Here is a 22,386-nt window from a genome sequence, read left to right on the forward strand (position 1 = left end):
ATGCTCTTTAAGGAAGGAGACCAGCCAATGACTTGGTCTGGCCTGTATATCTAGTTACACGTTAAAAACCAGTGCACTCAAGATCGTCACCAACTTTCTCACATTTTACCAGAAATGGCTAGAAACCGATGGGAATAGATAGCCTCCCATCTGTGATAAAAGTGCAGTTGCAGAGAACAGCCTTAATGTTAAACCGGAATAACTAAAGGTGGGTCCTGAGAAGAAGTTATGGTAGAAATGGGAGACAAGAAATGGGGAATGCATCCAGAAAAGACCAGTCCATTTCTACCACTGAAATCTCAGCAGGCCTCGCCCTTATAATTCAATGTGTAATTTTTCTTTTCACCAGCTGACATTTTTTAACATTCCGCTGATTTGCTACCTGTGCTGGTGCCTGCTTCTTCGTTGCCGAGGGGCCTACTTCCGGTCCCACCTCAAATACACCGGATGGATCTGTTCTGGTCTCATGCACATCATTATGGTGGGGCTTCTTGCGTGGCAAGCTTACTCCTGCTACTTCCTGCAGAAAACCTATGGGATTGTTGCCTTCTTCCTGTCTCCAGTGAGGACGTGGTCATTGGCTTTGGCCCTGGCCCTTGTCTACAAGGCCTGGAATTTCAATAATTCTACCATCAGAACGTTTAAAGCTGAAATGAAGAACTGTCTTTACTCTTGATAGCTTTCAGAGGATAAGGAGATTTTAACACCCACCAATCATGGACTCCAGTCAGTTCACGACTACCAGTCATATTTTTGAACCTTTCATGAACACTGAATTCGCATGGGTGACTGAACATAAATACAAAATTTTCCGCTCACCATTTTTCCAAAAAAAGAGTTCCAATACAATTCAATAAAGGAATCAAACTCAAAATGCACAAAAATACAATGGAAATGATATTTGAGAAACTGTTGGGAGCAGCTAACATTTTGGTTACAGTGTCCCTGCTGGGTGGAAGACAACTTGTTTGTTTCCTTTCCACGATGTTCTTACACTACGGAGCTCAGACTGATTCCAATAAAGCAGCTGCTACCAGCTTTGATTCCTACATCAGTTTTCAAGAACAATCAGTGACATAAAGTGCATGTGGTTCTTAGAATGTGGAATGTTGAACAAAATGTTAAATATTTTTCAAAGAATAATTATTGTAGTGCGTTACACTGTGATTCCTGTGAATAATTTAAGAAATGTAGTTTCGCGATACAAAAGCAGAATATTTTGGATGCTGGAAATCTGAAATAATGTGAAATGGAAATGCACAATAGGCCAGAAATCATTGACTTGAAATGTTAATCCTATTTTTTTTCTGACTGAGCAATTACTACATTGCTGAGGTGCCCTCTTTAGGTGATATATTAACCTGAGAATGTGCTGACCCCCTCAGGTGGGCAAAAAGATCTCGTTTCAAGGAGTAAAATTATTTTTCAAAGTGTCCTTGTGAATATTTATCCACTGAACAACTTTAAAATAATTATCTGGTGGTTATGAAATTAGCAATTGGAAGATCTTGCTAATCCTAAATAAGTTGCCTTATTTACACTACATCAGTAAGTATTCTTTAAAACTATTTCAATGCCTCCGAGGTTCATAATAATAATGTACAAATCTCAACAGATGTATTGCACCTGCTCGGTTTCCAACCTACTGAATTTTGAATGTGAATATATTGTGTCCTTAAGGCTTTATCTACTGTGATTATCACAAACTGTAACCTCTGCCACAGTTTTTGACGCACACCATTAGTGGCAAGCACCAGCTGCTCACTCACATGTTTTTCTGTGCGAGACACTTGCTGGGGGGGTGGGGGGGGAGAATCAGCAATAGGTAGGGGTAAAGGTGCTGGTGTGGGCAGGCCCAGGTGAGAGGTCTGTTACATGGTGGATTTCCTGGTGAGGTTTCATGAAAATCAAAGAAACTGCAGATGTAGGAGATACAAAATAAGGACAAGAAATGCTGGAAATACTCAGCAAGTCAAGCTGCATCTGTGGGAAAAGAAACAGCATTAATGTTTCGGATTGAAGACTCTTAATCAGAACTAGGAAGGAAATATAATAGCTCAAAACTGTACGGAGTTGACTTTTCATCAGATCTAAGAAGGAAAGATAATAAGCACAAAGCTGCACAGAGTTGAAGACTGTGTTAATGTTTCTGACTGAGTAAAACCAGGCTGACCAAGGCGATAAGCTGTAAATTAGATTATTTAGGCAGAGTGAATGGGAGGAGTTAGAGTTAGAGCACAGACAGAAGAACCAAAAAGCTGCAAAATGGAAAGCAGAAAGATATGCAGAGCAGGTTATTCTGGAACCAAAAACAAACTCAGACAATATCACAAATGGATGACGAAAATAGGTTATGTGAAAGTGTAGAATTCAATTATGGTCCAGAAGGCTGCAACCTACTGAGATGAGAGATGAGGTGCCGTTCCTCAAGCTCACATTAGCCTCATTGTGACAGTGCAGGAGGCCAGAAAATGATAGCTCGAAGTCAGAGTGGGATGGAGAATTAAAGTGGCAGCCCAGGGTTTCCCTTGTGAACTGAATGCAGGTGTTCCACAAAGCAGTCACCCAATCTGTATTTGGTTTCTCCACTATAGGAGACACTGAATACAACATGCTTCACCTGAATGTTTGGGTCCTTGGATGGTAGAGGTGAAAGGGCACGCATCGGCTAAATTTGCAAATGCAAGTGCCGCAAGAAGTGGGGTGGTTGGTGGGAATGGAAGAGTGGGCCAGAGTCACAAAAGGAACGATCCCTACAAAATACTGAGAGCGGAGGAGAGGGGAAGATGAGTCTGGTGGTGGAATCTCTTAAGATTGCAGAAATTACGGAGAATAATATGTCAAGCACAAGGAGCTCTAATCGTTCGGTACTGCAGAGGAAATGAGAGCAGAAGTGCAGGAAATGGATGAGATGTGGTCAAAGGCATCGTTACTATGGTAGAGAAGAAGTCAGGGTTCAGGAAATAGGAAAATGTTTTAGAGCTACCTGCACAGAAAGTCTTATTAGGCAAATACGATGGAGACGGGGGAACTGGGAGAATGGAACAGAGTCCCTGCAGGAAGCAAGATAGAATGAAGAGCAGCCAAAATAGTTGTGGGAATCAATAAGTTTGTTATGGATGTTTGTAGCTCCTGAGATGGCAGCAGGGAGGTGCAGAAAATGAAATAATCAGGTATTAACCATCTGAAGTTATGAGTAGTGTGGAAATTGGGTTCAAAAGTATTGTTAAAGCAGCAACAATGCAGTCATTGATATACCAGAAACAGAGAAGAGGGAGTAGGCCCAGAGAGGACCAAAGCAAACAGTTCCGCATATCATAAAAGACAGCCATAGCTTGGAACATATTTGATACCCATAGCTACATCTCTGATCTGGAAAAAGTGAGTAGAGTTGAAGGAAAAGTTGTCCAGTGAGAGAAAGGCTTCTGGTCAAATAAATAAGTATGGATACTGGCAGTGGAAGAAGAGTTCAACGTCATGTTGAGTTCAGAATTAATTGAAGGAGACATAGGTGAGGTAAGCCGAGGCCTCTGCTGAGGAATGATCATTCAGGATCAGAGAAGGATGGATCAGAAACTGGGAGAGAATCGTTCTGAGTAATGTGAAGGGGGTGGAGCGAAGAGAAAGATAAAGAATGAAATTGGAACTAAAAAGCCCTTGGACGTTACAATCTTTGACATCTGAAAAATGTCACCAAATGTTGAAATTCAGAGTGTCTCTGAGGATCCTTCATTGCTTCTACTCTGGGGCTGTAGAGAGCATCCTGTCCAGCAACATTACAGTCTGGTTTGGGAACAGCTCTGCCCAGGACAGGATGGCCCTGCAGAGAGTAGTGCGTTCGGCAGAACGCACCATGGGAACTACACTCGTCCCCCTGCAGGACCTATACATCAGGAGGTGCAGATCCAGAGCAAGCAAGATCATGAGGGACCCCTGCCACCCCAGTAACGGACTGTTCCAGATGCTACGATCAGGCAAACGCCTCCGCTGTCACGCTGTGAAAACGGAGAGGATGAGACGGAGCTTCTTCCCACAGGCCATCACGACTGTCAACTTTTATAACCACAGAGACTAAATTTTTGTCGACACCAATAGTAACTTATTAACTTTATTTATATGCTGTAACTGTAATTCTTTTTGTGCACAACCCGCATGCATTGCCACTTTCATTTGACTGCACATCGTGTATGTGACAAATAAATTCGACTTGATTTGACTTGACTTGACCATTGCAGCTTTGCGATAGAGCAAGTCATTTTGTTGCTGCAGAGAAAGGTCAAGGGCATGCATGTGCTGAATGGGGATCAGAGGATGTGAAGAGAACAGTGCCTGGGCAGGTGTTGGATATTTTGAACATGCATGTGAACCCAGTTGGGACTATTGTGAAGTTTGGACTTTCAAATAATTTCAGTTCTCTTTCAGTCTGTGATTATCACTCATCCATCTGTGATATTGGCAGAGCTTGTTTTTTTGTTTTGTTATTATTATCGGGAAGTGGATGGCCTGACCTGCCAGGCACGTCTTCCTGCATTATGCATCTCCTCTATTATTTTGTCTATGTTCTCATTCTCTAACTGCTTCTATTCATTGAATAGATAACTTTGTTTACAGCTGAGTATTTCCATTTTTTTGTTTTTATTTATGGTTTCATGGAGTTAGCCTGCCTTACAGGTGGGATGTGCTACTACAGTTGATCCCTCAAGTCTCCAAACCATTTCTCAGCAGAAGGAGAGCAGATGGTTCTCAAACAAGAGCTACAACCACCAGTTAGAAAAAAATAAATTGTTCTAACATTGTTTGGACTTCAATCAGCTTTTTCTCCAAAAATTAAAAGTGCCCAAATTTTATAAATTACTACTGTGTATAAAAAGTAAATATCACTTACCTGCACCCTTGCTGCTCTGTCTGAAACGCAAGAGTTTATCCTATCGGTCATAGTTTATGAAACGGAGATGATCCTGTTTGAAGTTTATCCTGAAATTTAGGGAGCGCCCTACGAATGATCATAATAGGTTAAAAAAGCAATTAAATTGTTTGCAAATTACTAATTAGCAAAACAACAAATCAAAGTATTACAATCGAGGAATAAAGCGGAACTGTTGTGGATCATGACATCTTTGAGAGTTAGTCTCCAGTTTTTAATTTCTCTATCACTCATCCATCTGTGATATTGGTTCAGTTTGTTTGTTGTCTTTCTTTTTAAATTCTCTGAAAGGTCATGCCCAGCCTGACCTGCCAGGCAAATCTTCCTTCTCTGCATTTTGCAACTCCGACATTCTTTTGTCCATGCTCCCTCTTTTAACCACTTCCATTCACTTGAACAGGAACAGGGTGACAGGGTTCAGAAATGTTTTGAACAATTAATCATTGGGTCTACTTGCATGGAAGAAGTTATTATTCACTGCTTGAGTAGGGAATATTGCTCATCACACTGGAACTGCATTTGAAAAAAATAAAGTACCACAGTAAATGTTTTCAATTGTCATGCACGTCCCATCTGCTTAATTGCCGCTGTTTAAGATACTGCATTTCTGTAGCTCCTTGAATTTAATATAAATGTTCCAAGATACTTCACAAGTATTTTTAAGATAGATTGGATTCATGGTGTCTTGGTCGTTTGGATTCAGAACTGGCTTATTCATAGACGTCAGAAGGTTGTGGTGGAAAGAAGATATTCTGGCTGGAGTCCGTGATCAGTGGAGTTCTGCAGGGATCTCTGCTGTTTATGATAGATACAAATGACTTGGATGTAAATGTAGATAAGTTGATCAGTAAGCTTGCTGATAACACCAAAGTTGGAGGAGTGGCAGACAGTGAGGAAGGCTGTTAGAAGAAAACAGATCCTGGAGTCTAAGTTCATAGCTTACTGAAGGTGGCAGCACAAGTAGATAGGGTGGAAAAGAAGCCAGTTGGTATGTTTGCCTTCACTGCAGGAGGCATTGAGTATAAGTTAGAAAATCACGATGCAGCTGTATAAGACTTTGATTAAGCAGTATTTGGAGCACTGCATGCAATTCTGTCACCCCATTACAGGAACAATGTGGAGGTTTTGGAGAGGGTGCAGAGGTGGTTTAGTAGATGGCTGTCTGGATTAGAGGGTTTTAGCTATAAGGAGAGATTGGATAAACTTGGATTGTTTTCTCCGGAATGTCAGAGATTGAGAGGAAACTTGATAGACGTACAGTGCCCTCCATAATGTTTGGGACAAAGACCCATCATTTATGTATTTGCCTCTGTACTCCACAATGAAATTTGCAATAGAAAAAAAATCACATGTGGTTAAAGTGCGCATTGTCAGATTTTAATAAAGGCCATTTTTTCCATTTGGTTTCACCATGTAGAAATTACAGCTCTGTTTATACATAGTCCCCCATTTCAAGGCACCATAATGTTTGGGACACAGCAATGCCATGTAAATGAAAGTAGTCATGTTTAGTAGTTTGTTGCATATCCTTTGCATGCAATGACTGCTTGAAGTCTGCGATTTATGGACATCACCAGTTGCTAGGTGTCGTCTCTGGTGATGCTCTGCCAGGCCTGTATTGCAGCCATCTTTAGCTTATGCTTGTTTTGGGAGCTAATCCCCTTCAGCATATAAAAGGGATGCTCAATTGGGTTCAGATTGAGTGATTGACTTGGCCACTGAAGAATTGACCATTTTTGAGCTTTGAAAAATTCCTTTGGTGCTTTAACTGTATGTTTGGGGTCATTGTCTTGGTGTAGAATGAACCGCTGGCCAATGAGTTTTGAGGCATTTGTTTGAACTTGAGCAGATAGGATGTGTCTATACACTTCAGAATTCATTATGTTACTACCATTATCAGTTGTATCATCAATGAAGATAAGTGAGCCAGTACCTTCAGCAGCCATACATGCCCAGGTCATAACACCCCCACCACTGTATTTCACAGATGAGGTGGTAGGCTTTGGATCTTGGGCAGTTCCTTCTCTCCTCCATACTTTGCTCTTCCCATCACTCTGATATGTTAATCTTCGTCTCATCTGTCCACAAGACCTTTTTCCAGAACTGTGGTTGCTCTTTTAAGTATTTCTTGGCAAACTGTAACCCGGCCATCCTATTTTTGCGGCAAACCAGTGGTTTAGTGTAGCCTCTGTATTTCTGTTCATGAAGTCTTCTGCGGACAGTGGTCATTGACAAATCCACACCCGACTCCTGAAGAGTGTTTCTGATCTGTCGGACAGGTGTTTGGGGATTTTTCTTTATTATAGGGAGAACTCTTCTGTCATCAGCTGTGGAGGTCTTCCTTGGCCTGCCAGTCCCTTTGTGATTAGTAAGCTCACCAGTGCTCTTTTTCTTCTTAATGATGTTCCAAACAGTTGATTTTGGTCAGCCTAAGGTTTGGCTGATGTCTCTAACATTTATTTTTGTTTCTCAGTCTCATAATGGCTTCTTTGACTTTCATTGGCACAACTTTGGCCCTCATGTTGATAAACAGCAATAAAAGTTTCCAAAGGTGATGGAAAGACTGGGTGCTGAGAGCTCTCTTATACCTGCATTAAGGAGGCAATTAAACACTCCTGAGTAATTACAAACGCCTGTGAAGCCATGTGTCTGTTTTGTAATCAATCCATACAAAGTATTCAGTGAACCATAAAGCGTTTATTAAACCCATGCATAATGAGCCATACATACTGTTGCGTTCCTCACTTCAGCTTACAGACGAAAAACCAAGGGAACAAGCAACAAGCTGACTATATCAGTGACTCCAGTCCTACCTAAATCCTGGACTGGATTACATAGTGGAATGTGTATCATGCATAGGATATGTGGTGAAGGTTATAGAGACAGATAAATATGGTTGATCTAGTGTCCCAAACATTTTGGTGCCCTGAAATGGGGGGAATGTGTATAAACACAGCTGTAATTTCTACATTGTGAAACCAAAATGTATAAAAATACCCTTTAATAAAATCTGACAATGTGCACTTTATCCACATGTGATTTTTTTAAATTACAAATCTCAAATTGTGGAGTCCAGAGGCAAATAAATAAATGATGGGTCTTTGTCCCAAAACATTATGGAGGGCACTGTATATACAATTATGATAATCACTATGTATATCCTGCACTGGTTTAACTTACCAAAATAGATCACTTCGCATTTGTCTAAATTCCATCTACCATCCCCTTGACCACTTGATCCAAATCCTGTAATCTACAACAATTTTTCACAGTTCATGATACCACCAAATGTGGTGTCATCTGTAGACTGACTAACCTTGCGACCAACATTCTCATCCAAAGTATTAAGATACATGACAATAACAGAGGACATAGGACCAATCCCTGTGGCACAACACTGCTCACAGGCTGCCAATCTGACAAAGAACCATCCTCTACCACCCTCCAACTCCTACCACTGAGCCAATTTTGTATCCAATTGGTTAGTTCACTCTGGACCCTATGTGATCTAACTTTCGAGTCCAGCCTACTAATGCTTAGCTTAAGTCCACTTAAACAATGTCTACCATCCTGCCTCGCTCGTCACTTCTCTTAGTTACTACTTTAAAAAACTCCGTCAAATTTGTGAGACATGATTTCCCACACACAGACCTATGCTGACTGTCCTGAATCAGACCTTGTCTTTCCAAATACTGATACATCCCAGCTCTCAAAATTCCTTCCATTAATTTTCCTACCACTTGTCTAAGGCTCATCACCTCTAGTTCCACAAATTATCCTTGCTGCCCTTCTTAAATAAAGACAATCATCGGCAATCATTGGCTATCCTACAGAATTGCTGTGTCTCACCCATGACTAACAAAATAACGAATATCTCTGCCAGGGCCCCAGCATTCTTATCCTTTGCTCACTGTAACATCCCAGCATGCACCAGGTCAGGCCTGGGTATTTATTCACCTCAATGCACTTTAGGACCGCTAATACCTCCTTCTTTATAATGCTAGTATGCTTCAGGATATCGCAGTTCCCTCCCCTGAATTCACTAGCTTCCATTCCATGTTCTTACCACACTGATCCTTAAGCAGATCTACTTTATCAAGTGACTTTTTTGACCCTTGACATATATATATTGAAAGATATTGTGGGAAAGTTTGCATTAGTATTAATCAACTTCAGTAGAATATAAAGGTCTATTTATTAGTAGCAAGAGTTTGAAAAATGGAGATGTTCTTAGAGATCTGGTTGTCCTTGTATGTGAAGCATTAAAAGTTAATATGCAAATTCAGTGTGTAACGTGGCTTACAAAAGGATTTGGTGTAAGAGAGATGTCTTTGTCTTGCTCCGATTATACTTTGGTGAAACTACATCTGGAATACCTGGTGTATGGCTCTGGTCTTCCTGCATAAAAGATTATATTCTTGGAATAGAGAGAATGCAACAAAGATGGGCTTGTCATTTCAGAAGAGATTAAGTAGAGTTTAGAAGACCAAGATAAATATTGAAATATACACATTTTGTACAGTGTTTGATAGATTAATGGCAAGAAGAATGCTTTCTGTGGTTGGGCTGACTAGAATTTAAGGCAGGTCAGAGATGATAAGAAATCTCTTCACCCAGAGATTAGTGAATCTTTGGAATTCTTTACCCCAAGAGGGCTGTGCAGACTCAATCGCTGCAGAGATCAATTAGGTTTTTAGCTATTAAGAGAATCAAAGGCTATTGGGTTCACGCATTGATGTGAAAGATCAGTCATGTTCTAACTTAATGGTAGAGAGGTAATGAGGGCCGAATGGCCAACCTTATTTCTGTTCTTATTTCTGTTCTTATTTCTGTTCTTGTCCTTTGGTCAGGAGAAGAAATGAACAACATAAACAGTGACTATTTTCAGGATATAATTACATGAAAAATTAGAAATTTTCAGACAGTGGAAGGACAATGAGAAGGGATTTGAACTGCAGAACACAGGAAAATGGAAAAGAGATGTAAATTTTGTGCAGTGGAACAAGAAACCGAGGAGAGCCAGTGGCCTGAAATGAAGTTATACTAGAGATTTCAGGGGAGCTCCCTGCTGTCCATGTCGGAGTGATTTAATCCACACGCTACATAATCTGCTATGTGAATATATTTCCAATACCTTAACCACTAACATGATAAATCACAAATGCTCCACAGGAATATTCACTTAAACTTGATACCAAATACAACTTGACAATCGTAGATCAGAATTTGTGGCAATAAAAGATTGAAAATTTTGTAATAGCCATTACTGTTTTTAAACAAAGGAGTCAGTAATTCAGTCTGGTATAATCTATTTCCAATGGCCACGTTAACAGATTTGGTCTCACCCTCTCAGAGACACTTTCTTTGTTCTACCTGCCCCTCCACAACTTCTCTATTGCTGAAACATAACTTTTTTATTTTCTATTTTCCAGTTCTGATGAATAGTGTCAGCCCTTAAACAGTAACTCGGTTTCTCTTTCCATAGATGCTGCCCTGGCCTGCTGAGTGCTTCCAGAATTTTGTACTTTTATACTCCATCTGTCACCATTCTCAAAATGATTCATAGGTTTTCTGGATATAGGAGGAAACAATGGTTGAGGGAATTGGGCAAGAATATGGTATTAGGATAGATCAGCCATGATCTCGCCGACTGGTGGCACAGGCTCAAGGGATCAAATAACCATTTCTCCACCTGTTCCTTATGTCGTCACCTAATCAATTAGCTTGTCTATGTATCTTTGTATTTCACCAGAATTTGTCCCTCATTAAAATTCTTTAGACTGGAATAGTCTAGGCCCAAATACTGTACATGAAGGAACTGCAGATGCTGGTTTAAACCAAAGATAGGAGTAACTCAGCGGGTCAGACAGCATCTCTGGAGAAAAGGAATAGGTGACGTTACGGGCTGAAGAAGGGTCTTGACCTGAAACGTCACCTATTCCTTTTCTCCAGAGATGCTGTCTGACCCGCTGAGTTACTCCAGATTATCTAAGGCTCAAATATTGATCATTGTGGTACCACATTATCAAATGCCATTCCTACTCTGTTCTGCCTGATCAAACATAGAACAGTAAGTGCAGACACAAGGAACTACAGATGATTGTTTTAAAAAAAGGCAAAGCACTGCAGTAACTCAGCAGGTCAGACAGCATCTCTGGAGACCAAGGTTGGGCAACGTTTCAGGTCAGAACCCTCGGGACAGATGTAACACCTGTCCCTATACTTCCTCACATCCATCCAGGGACCCCAGCAGTCCTTCTGGGTAAGATAGAGGTTCACGAGCACCTCCTTTAACCTGATCTACTGTCTTTGGTGGGCCCAATCTGGCCTCCTTTACATCAGCGAGACAAGGAGTTGACTAGGCGACCATTTTGCCGTTTCTCTTTCCATAGATGCTGCCTGGCCTGCTCATCATATCATTGAATTCTCCAATTTTAGTTAGCTAAGCAAGCACCCCCTCCCCTCTTTCTCCCTCCCACCCTCCACCTATATTCCTTCCTCTGCGTTCATGTTTTGCATCTCTTCTATCTTTATCGCTTTGTCTCACACTTTTTTGTCTTTTAATCTCTGTCCAACCATCTGCCAATATAAAAAACCCTCACCTCTATCCACCTATCACTTGCCTCTTTGACCTGTCCCACCTCTCTTCCAACCTTCTCCCCCACCACTACAATCAGTCTGAAGAGGAGTCCTGGCCCGAAACATTGTTTTTCTATGCTCTCCAGAGATGCTGCCTGACCCCTGAGTTGCTCCAGTACTTTGTGTAATAGAACTGTACAGCATTGGAACAGGCCCATCAGCCCACGGTGTCCATGTCGAACATGGTGCCTTGTAAACTAATCACCTCTGCCTGCACTGGATTCATATTCCTCCATTCCCTGCACATCAGCATGCCCATCTAAAAGCCTCTTAAATGCTATTATCGTATCTGCCTCCACCCCCGCCCCTGGCAACACTTTCCAGGCATCAATCACTCTGTGTAAAAAAATTGCCCTGCACATCTCCTTTAAAAGTTACCCCTCTCATCTTAACTCTAGTCTTTAACATTTCCAAACTGGAATAAAGGTTCTGACAATCAATGCTATTGTTCCCAAAAACTATGAACCATAATCTTTTGTGACAACCTCATTTCACCATATCAAATGCCTTATGAATATCAAAATATGCAAAATCCCTTTAGTTACATCCTCAAGGAATAATTGATGCTGGTTCAAACAGTCATAGCTATGCCTAATCTTATACTGTTGTGATGACCCGCAAGAAAAATACAAGATATTTTGATCACCATAAATGCAGTTATGAACACATAAAACAAATACACACCAAGGATAAATCCTCAGATATTAATCCTAAATTAACACTAATACCTTTGTTAATATTGTAATTATTAATACAAATAAATCCACTGCAGCCAATCATTCTTTCAAATGACTACATTCCACAGTTGCAGTCTAAAACCAAGAGCTCAGAGTTCTTTAAATAAGATTATATGGATAAAACACAGGGTGCATAAAAATATATTCCTCCGTCAAATATCAAACTTCGAACCTCGCATTCAAAATAGATCTAATCTGGGAGATGGAGTTCAGAATTTGCATAAGAGTTGAAGGGAAGGAGCAAAGACCCCTTAGAATCCTAGAATGTCAGAGAGCCCGCCCAGGAATTCCATAGTTGCTCAATATTAAACAAATTCCTGCCCTCATTCCAGCAGTTCAGTGCTGACAACATCCAAGTTCATAAAACACATTTGTTCTTCAAATACATTGTAGCAGTTCCATTTACATGTCCACCTACTTCATGAGTATACAACTTTACCACAAATTTCACATTTGCCATATTGCTTTACAATATGGAAAGAAAAAGAACCATTCCAATTCAATAGCAGGCACTTTCACTCCACAGCAACTAAGTAATTAGTCACTGTGGAGTGTCATTTAGTTGCTGCAACCACCTGATGTTTACACGGGGCAGGATCTCTCAATCCAACATAGACTCTGTTGTCAGCCAATGTAAACACTTGAAAATAACAAACAACAGCAACTTCCCCAATCAATGCTCACTACATGTCCTTAAAATAATACATCAGGTGAAAAGTTGTCAGAATTTCAAATGAAAAATATACTCTCAAATTGCATAGGTCTGTCATGTCCAAAAGACCGCTATCAGAAACGTACAACAGATTTACTCTACATTCTTCTTTCCAATGCTGACCTTTCAATTTCCAAAAAATTCTATTTCTGTTGTGGATACCATACTTCCAAAGAAGTTTAAGGGATATTTATAAATTGATCAACTTTACTCATCCATATCAAATCAATAGAATTGCCAAAGTAATAGTTGTCCCTGTATGTTAAAATCTGACTTTAAAAAGAATCACAATTACAGTGCCTTTCACAATCTCAAAACATGCCAAAGGCTTCTTGCCAGCAATTTGGGAACATAAAGCATTTCTATGGAGCTGATTGTACATGACTAAATGTGTCCTTTTATAAATATTAGTCATAGAGTTGAATCTGGAGTGGGTATTATGACTCAGCTTAAACTAAAGAGTCGACTGTATAGAAAGACCAATTTAAGACCATTATAAATAGTACACTATCTGACCTCTCTCACAAGCTGATCATTAAAATCAAGGCTGGCCTTTCCTGTACTAACCCTATTTCTCACAATATACAATAATCTGTTGATCTGTTATGAATATATTCAGCAACTGAACCTTCAAAGCCCGTTAGGGTAGAAAATTCCAAAGATTCACTTTCCTCTGGGTGAAAAAAAGTTTCTCGTTTGTTCTAAATGACTGATCCCCAATTTGAAGACGTGATAGTTGGAAGCTCAGGGGAGACGATAAAAGTTTATAAAATTTTGAGAGGCATTGATAGCATAGACCATCAAAACCTTTTAACCAAGGTGGAAACAGCAAATACTAGAGGACATGCCTGCAAGGTCAGAGGGAGAAAGTTTAAAGTGGGGCAAGCGTCATTTTAACACAGGGTGGTGTGTAACTAGAATGTGCTGTCAAGGTTGTGGTGGAAGCACATATGATGGCAACATTGAAAAGGCGTTTAGATAGGCACATGGAAATTATGGAAAGGGGGGGATTATGGATCACGTGCAGGCAGATTGCATTCATTTAAGAGGGCATCGATGGTTGCATCGGACATGATAGGCCAAAGGGCCTGTTCCTGTGCTGCACTCTTCTTTGTTCTATGACAACTGGCTCTAAATACCCCTGCCAGAGGGTCACGTGCATTAAGAATTTCATATGTTTCAACACGATTGCCTCTCATTCTTTCGAACTCGAGACTATAATGTCTTCTCGCGCAATCATGCCACCACTTCCTCAAACCATGATTCCTGTGCAGGATATTCAGAACCACCTTTCAATCTCTTACTGCTTAAAAACATACCTTGTCTTCTTAAGTTCTAGGAGCAGAATTAGGCCATTTGGCCCATCAAGTCTACTCTGCCATTCAATCATGGCTGATCTATCTTTCCCTCTCAACCCCTGACACCCATAGTAATCAAGAATCTGTCAATCTCTATCTTAAAAACATCCATCGACTTGGCCTCCACAGCCTGCTGTGGCAATGAATTCCACAGATTCACCACCATCTCCTTTTATTCTGAGGCTATGGCGTCTGGTCCTAGACATCCCACATGTGGAAACATCCTCTCCACATTTACTCTCTCTAGGCCTTTCACGATTCGGTAAGTTTCAATTATATCCCCCCCCCCCCCCCCCTCATCCTTCTAAACGCAAGCGAGTACAGGCCCAGTGCCATCAAACGCTCATCATTTGTTAACCCACTTTCCTGGGATCATCGTAAATCTACTTTGGAGTCCTCACCAACACCAGCATATCCTTCCCAGATATGGGGCTCCAAACTGCTCACAATACTCCAAATGTGCCTTATAAAGCCTCAGCATTACATCCCTCTTTTTGTATTCTAGCCCCCTCGAAATAAATGCTAGCATCGCATTCACCTTCTTTACTGCCGATTTGACTTGCAAATTAACTTTCTGGGCTCCCAGCACTCCTAAATCCCTTTGCACCTCCGATTTCTGAATTCTCTCTCCATTTAGAAAATAGTCTATGCCTTTATTCTTACTATCAAAATGCATGACTCCACACCTTGCTACATTGTATGCCATCAGACTCTTCTCAACCCACTCTCCCAACCTGTCTAAGTCCTGCTGCAAAGTCGCTGCTTTCTCTGCACTACCTGCCCCTTTACCTACCTTCATATCATCTGCAAACTTGGCCACAAAGTCTTCAAATGCTTCATCCAAATCATTGACATATATCATGAAGAGTAGCAGCCCCAACACCGACCCCTGCTCACTAGTCACTAACAGCCAACCAGAAAAAAAACCTTTATTGCCACTCTTTGTCTTCTGCCATTCCTCCAACCTGCTATCCATGCTAGTATCTTCCTTCTGATACCATGGGCTCTCATTCTTCTTTGGCAGCCTCACGTCTGGCACCATATCAAAGGCCTTCTGAAAATCCAGGTAAACCACATCCACTGACATCCTGCTATTTACTTCCTCAAAGAATTCCACCAGGCTCATCAGGCAAGATTTCCCCTTCACAAAACCATGCTGACCAGCCTATTTAATCATGTGCTTCCAAGTATTCAGAAACTTCATCCTTTATAATGGACTAAAATCTCTCCAACCACTGAGGTCAGGCTAACTGGCCTATAGTTTCCACTCTTCTGCTTCGCTTCCTTGAACAGCGGAGTAATATTTGCAATTTTCCAATCGTCTGGAACCACCGCTGACCATAGAGATTATCAAAAGATTACAACTAATGCCTCCACAATCTCTAAAGCCACCTCTTTCAGAACGCTGGGGTGCAGTCCATCCGGTCCAGGTGACCTATCCACTTTCAGACCTTTCAGCTTCCCTAGCATCTTCTCCTTAGCAATAGCAATTCCACTATCTTCCACCCTGGCTCTCTTGAATTTTACTATCCTCTCTTATTAGCTAGCTTACTTTTATATTTCATTTTTTCTCCCCATATTGCCTTTTTAGTTGCCTTCTGTTGGTTTTTAAAAGCTTCCCAATCCTCCAGCTTTGCAATATTATATACCTTCTCTTTTAGGTTTATGCTGTCTTTGTCATTCCTTGTCAGCCATGGTTGCCTCATTCTCCCGTTAGAATCTTTCTTCCTCTTTGGAATGAAAAGATCCTGCGTCTTCCAAATTGTTCCCAGAAATTCCTTCTAGGATTCTTTTCCAATCAACTTTAGCCAGCTCCTCCCTCATGCTTCTGTAATCACCTTTGCTCAACAGGAAAACAAACATATCCAATTTCATCTTCTCCCTCCCAAATTGCAGGTTGAATTTTACCATATTATGGCCACTCCCTCCTCGTGGTTCCTTTACCTTAAGCTCCCTATTCAAATCTGGTTCATTACACAATACCAAATCCAGAATTGCCTTTTCGCTGCCAGGCTCAACTATATGTTGCTCAAATAAACCATCTTGTAGGCACTCTATAAATTCCCTCTGTTGGAGTCCAGTACCAATCTCGTGGTCCCTTGTTGGGGTTCTCACAATGTAAACACTGGAAACTGCTGGTGTTCTGAAAATATTAAGCTATACACTAGGACAAGGAGAACCAGCTCACCATGACATAGTTTGCCTGGATCTAATCAAGAAAATGTACTCCAGCCGCCATTGTTGCTCAAAAAAAAACTTCCTTCAGAGTAATTTTATGGGCAATTATTTATAGTAGATACGGAAAAGAAAAACCAAACAGACTCAGCTGCAAGTGCACTGAAATAATACCATTGTCCCTATACTCCAGGGATGAAAGACTGGTAATTCAATGCACATCATACACACATTACTTTCAAAATCTGAGTAGAAAATGAATTGCAAATTCCTAATTGCCATGAGAATGTGAAGGTGAATATTCTTATCCTGTTTCAGTCCATCTCTCCCAGTGTTGAAGAGTTCTAGGATTTAGATCCAGCTACAATGATGAACTATCAATAAATATCCAAGTCAGGATGGAGTGCGACATGGAAAAGAACCTAAACCGCTCTTTTGCTTGGTTTAGAAGTTACAGGTTTGGAAGCAGACCCGCATAATTGGAGTACATTTTGGAGATGGTACACACCGTAGTTGACGTGTACTGGTAATGATGAGGGAAAACGTCATTTAGGCTAGACAACCGTTTCACCGAAAACGTGCTCAATCCATCAAGAACTGCTGCTTCTCCCAGATGCTAACCATTTCAACTCCCCTCCCCATTTCCATACTGATCTTTCTCCTCGATCTCCTCCATTGCCAGAATGAGGTTACAGGCAAGCTGTATTTCGTTTGGGTAGTCAAAGCCCAACAGTATGAATGTTGAATTCTCCCATTTCAAGTACTAACCACCCCCCTCCCCTCATGTTTCCCTGCTCCCTATTGTGGTTCACCCATTTCTCCCACCACCTTAGTCACCCTACTCTTTTCCCCTCCTTCGTATGCTCACCTCCCATCCCAGAGTCCCATATTTCCCTTTTATGCCTCCTCTTTTCCCTTCATCTGTCCCCTTCCACCCATATTCCCCCCTCTGGCCTTCCATGTCACTCCTCCATCCTTCATGGGTCACTTACCCCACCCATGTCAATCAACCCTCCCCCCCCCCCCCCCAACTGTATACACCTACCATTTACAGGCTTTGCTCAACCCTATCTCCCTTTTCCATCTTTCTCCCCCCCATTCCATCAGTCTGAAGGGTCCTGACCCAAAACATTGTCTATCCATTCCCTCCATAGATGGTGCCTGACCCACTGAGTTCCTCCAGCATTGCTTTTTTTCTGCTCCAGATTCCAGCATCAGCATCTTGTTTCCACTTCTGATGTTATGATGGAAGGTAGGCAATTGATGAAGCAGGTAAAGCTTGTTGGGCAAAGGACACTGCCTAGAGAAACTGAGAGTGATAACATGCGGCTGGGTGCAATTGATTTCCAGAAAGCACAACCCTTCAGAACTACAGCTTCCATGTCATCCAATCCCATTGCCTTTTCTTGATATCATGCAGCATGAATCAAACCAGCTGTGATGGAAGGTGCTCAATAGGAAGTTGGGATGAATCATTCCTTCAGCCTTGTCTTTAGAACACACAAGTGATTGCTGCTCTTATTAAAGATGGGCATATTCATGGAGGGTGTTCTTCAAACAGCTGTTTATTGTCCAAACCTTGCGGTGCACCATTCAGGACCAGATGAAGCAGATTGCCAAGCTATGATCTGATTAACTGGTTGTGAAATCATTTAACTGTTTATACACATGTAGCCCTGCACTGCAGCTTCACCAGGTGGCATCTCACCTTTAGGCCTGCTCTTGGCATGTCCTTCTGCATTCCTCATTGAACTAGGGTTGATCCTGTGGTTTGTTAGGGTAAAGCAAAGCAACAGCAGGCCATAATATTGTTGATTGTAGTGGTATACATTGGCCCTGCTTTGTTCACCTAATATTAAGCTAACAGATCAGTAGTCCATAACATTTTTCGCATTGAAAGAACCCTACAACGCAAATGAAAGATACCCTCTGCATGAAGATTATAGGGATTTTATTTTAAATGAAATGTTTTATACAACATGCATCAGAACAGCAAATCTGATCCAGGTACATGATAGATTAGTGTAATCCATTTAAAATTAAAACCTCAATTAGTGTTTCTTCGGTTCCTCTCAGGGAGAAAGGGCAGTTTGCCTTATTACCCCTCAGAGACTACGACAAGCTGTTTCCCGATGTTGCCCCCTTTCATCAGTGACTCAAAGGCGGCTGCAAGAGAAGAATTATCATATATCATATATATACAGCCGGAAACAGGCCTTTTCGGCCCTCCAAGTCCGTGCCGCCCAGTGATCCCCGCACATTAACACTATCCTACACCCACTAGGGACAATTTTTACATTTACCCAGCCAATTACCTTTAAAAAGTACCATCTTGGAAATAAATGGAGAACAATTCCCATTTTTGTTCCAAAAACATAATTTGCAATATCACAATGCTACTGATTCTGCACAGTTTCCATGACATGCTGGTGCAGTGTTTTCAATGTGGCTGGAATAGAAGCGGAAGAAAGGAACTCGAGTTGTATTAGAGGCTGGAGAATACATGATTATATCTGGACAAGAAAGCTAACTTAGGGCAAAGGGCATGGTCATCGTCTTTTCATTCGGCTGGATCAAGGATTAAAAGATGATTTGTCCTTTGCCCAAGGTTCATCAGAAAACCAAACTAGGTTCTAGTTACTGGGTACTCGTACCTAAAATAGACAGACAGAAAGTGCTGAAGTGAAAAAGAATGGATGGCATTTCGGGTTGGAACCCTTCTTTCTTAAAGAAAGGTTCCAACCACAATATCACCCACCCATCCTTTTTCTCCAGTGATGCTGCCTGACCCGCTGAATTACTCCAATGCTTTGTGTTTACCTTCAGTATAAACCAGCATCTGCAGTTCATTCCTACACTCTAAACTCTGTACCTAAACTCTGTGTACTGCTCTGGTGAACAGCATGAACAGGCAAAGTGCTCAACTTGGTCACGATTAAAGGGAGCAGACTGGCGAAAATGGATTGGGAAGAAGCTTTTCAACAAATGCTTTTCATTCCATGTTTTTTCTCCTTAATTGTAAAATCCAGATTCCCAATGAACAGATCTCTGCTTTTCACCTCAAATCAATCCACATGATAAAAAGTTCCACATTTTAAACATGTTCTCAGGGATAGTTTCTCCTAAATTTCTTAATGCAATTGGAAGTGACCATGTTGCCTTTAAGACCCACAGTTCTGGATTCCACGTGTGGAAATCTCTTTTCCATTTCCATGCTTACAAATCCTTTCATAATCTCAAGGACTTCTGGGAAGTTTCCCTCAGCCAATTTCTTTTGGAGAAGTGCCCCAGCATGATAATCTCTCCTGAAAGCAGAATCAATGTGATACAACAACCCTCCTTGTAAAGTATAAAATAATTATTTGTTACACCTTCACCACTATTTGTAATGCAGAAACCCAGAGCAATGCATGGTCATCGTCTTTTCATCCGGCTGGATCAAGGATTAAAAGATGATTTGCTTCCACTCTAGTCTGTGGGTTCGAAGGTGATTGATGAGGCCCTCTGTAGGAACATAGATTTTTCCAACAGAAGGAGGAGGTGCCTGATGAAGCAGGCTGTTTGTGAGGCGTGTGCTATTTCTATTGATTATGCCGAGCTTTTGCGTGCTCCTGATGCATGCACGAGATTTAGCCCCTTTCGACATGCTCCTCCCCTGTGTAGTCATGGGCCAGGTATTTCCAATGGTGATATTACATTTCAAGGAGACTGACTAGAAAGCTTTTCAATGCTTTGACTTGTCTGCAATAGATAGATCAGGCCTCAGAAACATATATAAGGCGTTGAATATTGCTGACGGTAGAACGAATTAAGCAGAGTGGAGATGTTTAATCATCAAACATTTTCTGAAATTGGCTAAAGGCTGTGCTGGTGAATACAAGTGATGATGAATTTCACCACTGATGCCTGCCTTTGCTGATAGGTGGCTTCCAAGGGATGTGTAATCCATATTTTCCAGCTGTTCCAAGTGTGATCTCATGAAGGTTTAATTTAATGTTCCATTGCTGAACTATGTCCTACCAGAATAGAGCTCCAGTATATTCTTGCACTTGTGGCTTTACTAACTCATCACCTACTTTTATTAATTTATGGATCCGTAATGCTGGATTCCTAATATGATGCAGTACCTTATCTGAAGATTTATCTATTACTTGCCCAGTTGAGAATGAGTGAGTGAGTGTGTGTGTTAACCACAGCAGTTTGTGATGGTTTGAAAATACATTCCTCATTCCACAATCCCAGTAACACCAGTCTCGGTGGTAATCTTCTTGCAATTCACTTCCTACCTTTTCCTAGTGCGACAAACTATTCTGAATCCTTTGCGTTCTGAACAGTTTCCATTCTGCTGCTTGTTAACAATCTAATCTTAGTTGTGAATCTATTGCAATGTCAATAATGACATGTAATGTCAGTGTCAATTCCTTTGAACATCTATGAACGATTCAAATTGATCTCATATGGAGGACAGCTTTGGACACCTGCTCTTATTATAAACCTACTGTTCTTTTTACCAAGGCATGGCGTATAGGAATCAATTAAAAGGGAAAGTGGGGAAAGGAACAATTAACAAAGGGTGGCATGAAGCTGACCACTTCTTACCTCCAATATTTTCCAATCCCTTCACCACTGTCTCACGAACCTGCAGGGACAGAAGCATTGGTGCGAATTGCAAATACATATATTTCCATACCTGCTGCCCCCCCCCCCCCACAAAGTTTCTATCACAGCATTAACATTTATTTTCCAGCTTGACACCCCAAGGAAGCATCCTTGTAATAATTCTACACTGCTGATGCACAGGTATGGCTCAGTTTACTATAGGAGTGCAGCCAGCCCCACCGAACAGTTTATCTCATCATGTTCATGAAGTTAATATGTAATTTATCTTTAGGGTTTATCGAGGAAAAAAAAAACCTTTAATTACCAAATTAACCAAGAACAGCTTAGTGCAGACTCAGAAACTGCAAGTGACTGGTAGAGCTGTTGCCTCACAACTTCAGTAAATCAGGTTTAATCTTTACCGCTGGTATTGTCTGTGGGATTTTTGCACATTCACCCTGTGGCCATTCGGGTCCCCCCCCCCAGGTGATCTAGTTTCATTGCATGTTGGTGGGCCAAAGTCCTGTTTTGTGTTCTCTTAATGATTGAACACAGCAGCTTCTAGCCTGCCTGTCAAAACTTCATTTCTCTGAAATTAAACACCACAGGTGATGAAAAACAAAAAATACAAAATGCCTGAAGGATTATTAACGTTCTTCATTAACTGGTTTTCTTTCTACAGATACTGCGGTTTTCCAGACTTTAATGTGTTTAAAAGTTTCATTGTGCTTGGTGACACAAGACAAACTGGCCCTCTGGTTGGGGTGTCCCGTTCTCATTTTTCTCATCTCTTTCTAACTTCTGAGCCACATCCTTATTAATTCCCATTTCAGTAACTCAGTTAGTAACCCAGTAAAGCTTTTTGCCACAAAGAGTTCATTTAATTTCCTATCCAAAGTTCTCCCATTATACAACTCTAACTGCTGGTAAAGTCTGAAAACCGTATACTGTCAGCTATAGGCTAATCTGCCAGATTCTGTCAAGCAAGATCATAAACTTAGAAAATGTGAATTTGACAGAATGAATCCCACCTGCTTCCATGTCACATTCATGAATAGAACAAAAATAATCAGCTACCAGCAGCAGTGGCTTCAAGAAGCACCAAAGCAAATTTAAAGATCTTGGGATTATACAAGTGACACCATTTTATAGTGCCCATAGGAAAACAGTATAAGTAGGTCAGTTAAGCACCTGTCCCACTTAGGCGATCTTTTTGGCGACTGCCGGCGACTGTCAAAGTCG

The 22,386-nt window shown here is 41.1% G+C and overlaps 2 protein-coding genes across 3 annotated transcripts in view; one reads left to right on the forward strand and one right to left on the reverse strand.

Moving 5' to 3' along the window:
* tmem62 (transmembrane protein 62) overlaps positions 1 to 1,757 on the forward strand; it is a 64,428-nt gene extending 62,671 nt beyond the window's left edge. The window contains exon 14 of the mRNA XM_078406203.1: positions 350 to 1,757. Within this exon, the coding sequence (XP_078262329.1) occupies positions 350 to 676 (327 nt within the window). The 3' untranslated portion in view covers positions 677 to 1,757. The remainder of the gene's footprint in view (positions 1 to 349) is intronic.
* Positions 1,758 to 18,499: 16,742 nt separating this feature from the next.
* Positions 18,500 to 22,386, reverse strand: part of ptgr2 (prostaglandin reductase 2) — a 40,369-nt gene continuing 36,482 nt past the window's right edge. Inside the window, exons 9-10 of one of the 2 annotated variants that reach the window (XM_078406205.1) lie at positions 21,145 to 21,184; positions 18,500 to 18,711 (exon numbers count right to left, since the gene is read on the reverse strand). In XM_078406205.1, the coding sequence (XP_078262331.1) occupies positions 18,644 to 18,711; positions 21,145 to 21,184 (108 nt within the window). In that variant the 3' untranslated portion in view covers positions 18,500 to 18,643. The remainder of the gene's footprint in view (positions 18,712 to 21,144; positions 21,185 to 22,386) is intronic. The other variant, XM_078406206.1, reaches the window with a different exon arrangement.

This window comes from Rhinoraja longicauda, chromosome 10, assembly GCF_053455715.1.
Source record: "Rhinoraja longicauda isolate Sanriku21f chromosome 10, sRhiLon1.1, whole genome shotgun sequence".
In the NCBI taxonomy this organism is placed as follows: domain Eukaryota; kingdom Metazoa; phylum Chordata; class Chondrichthyes; order Rajiformes; family Arhynchobatidae; genus Rhinoraja; species Rhinoraja longicauda.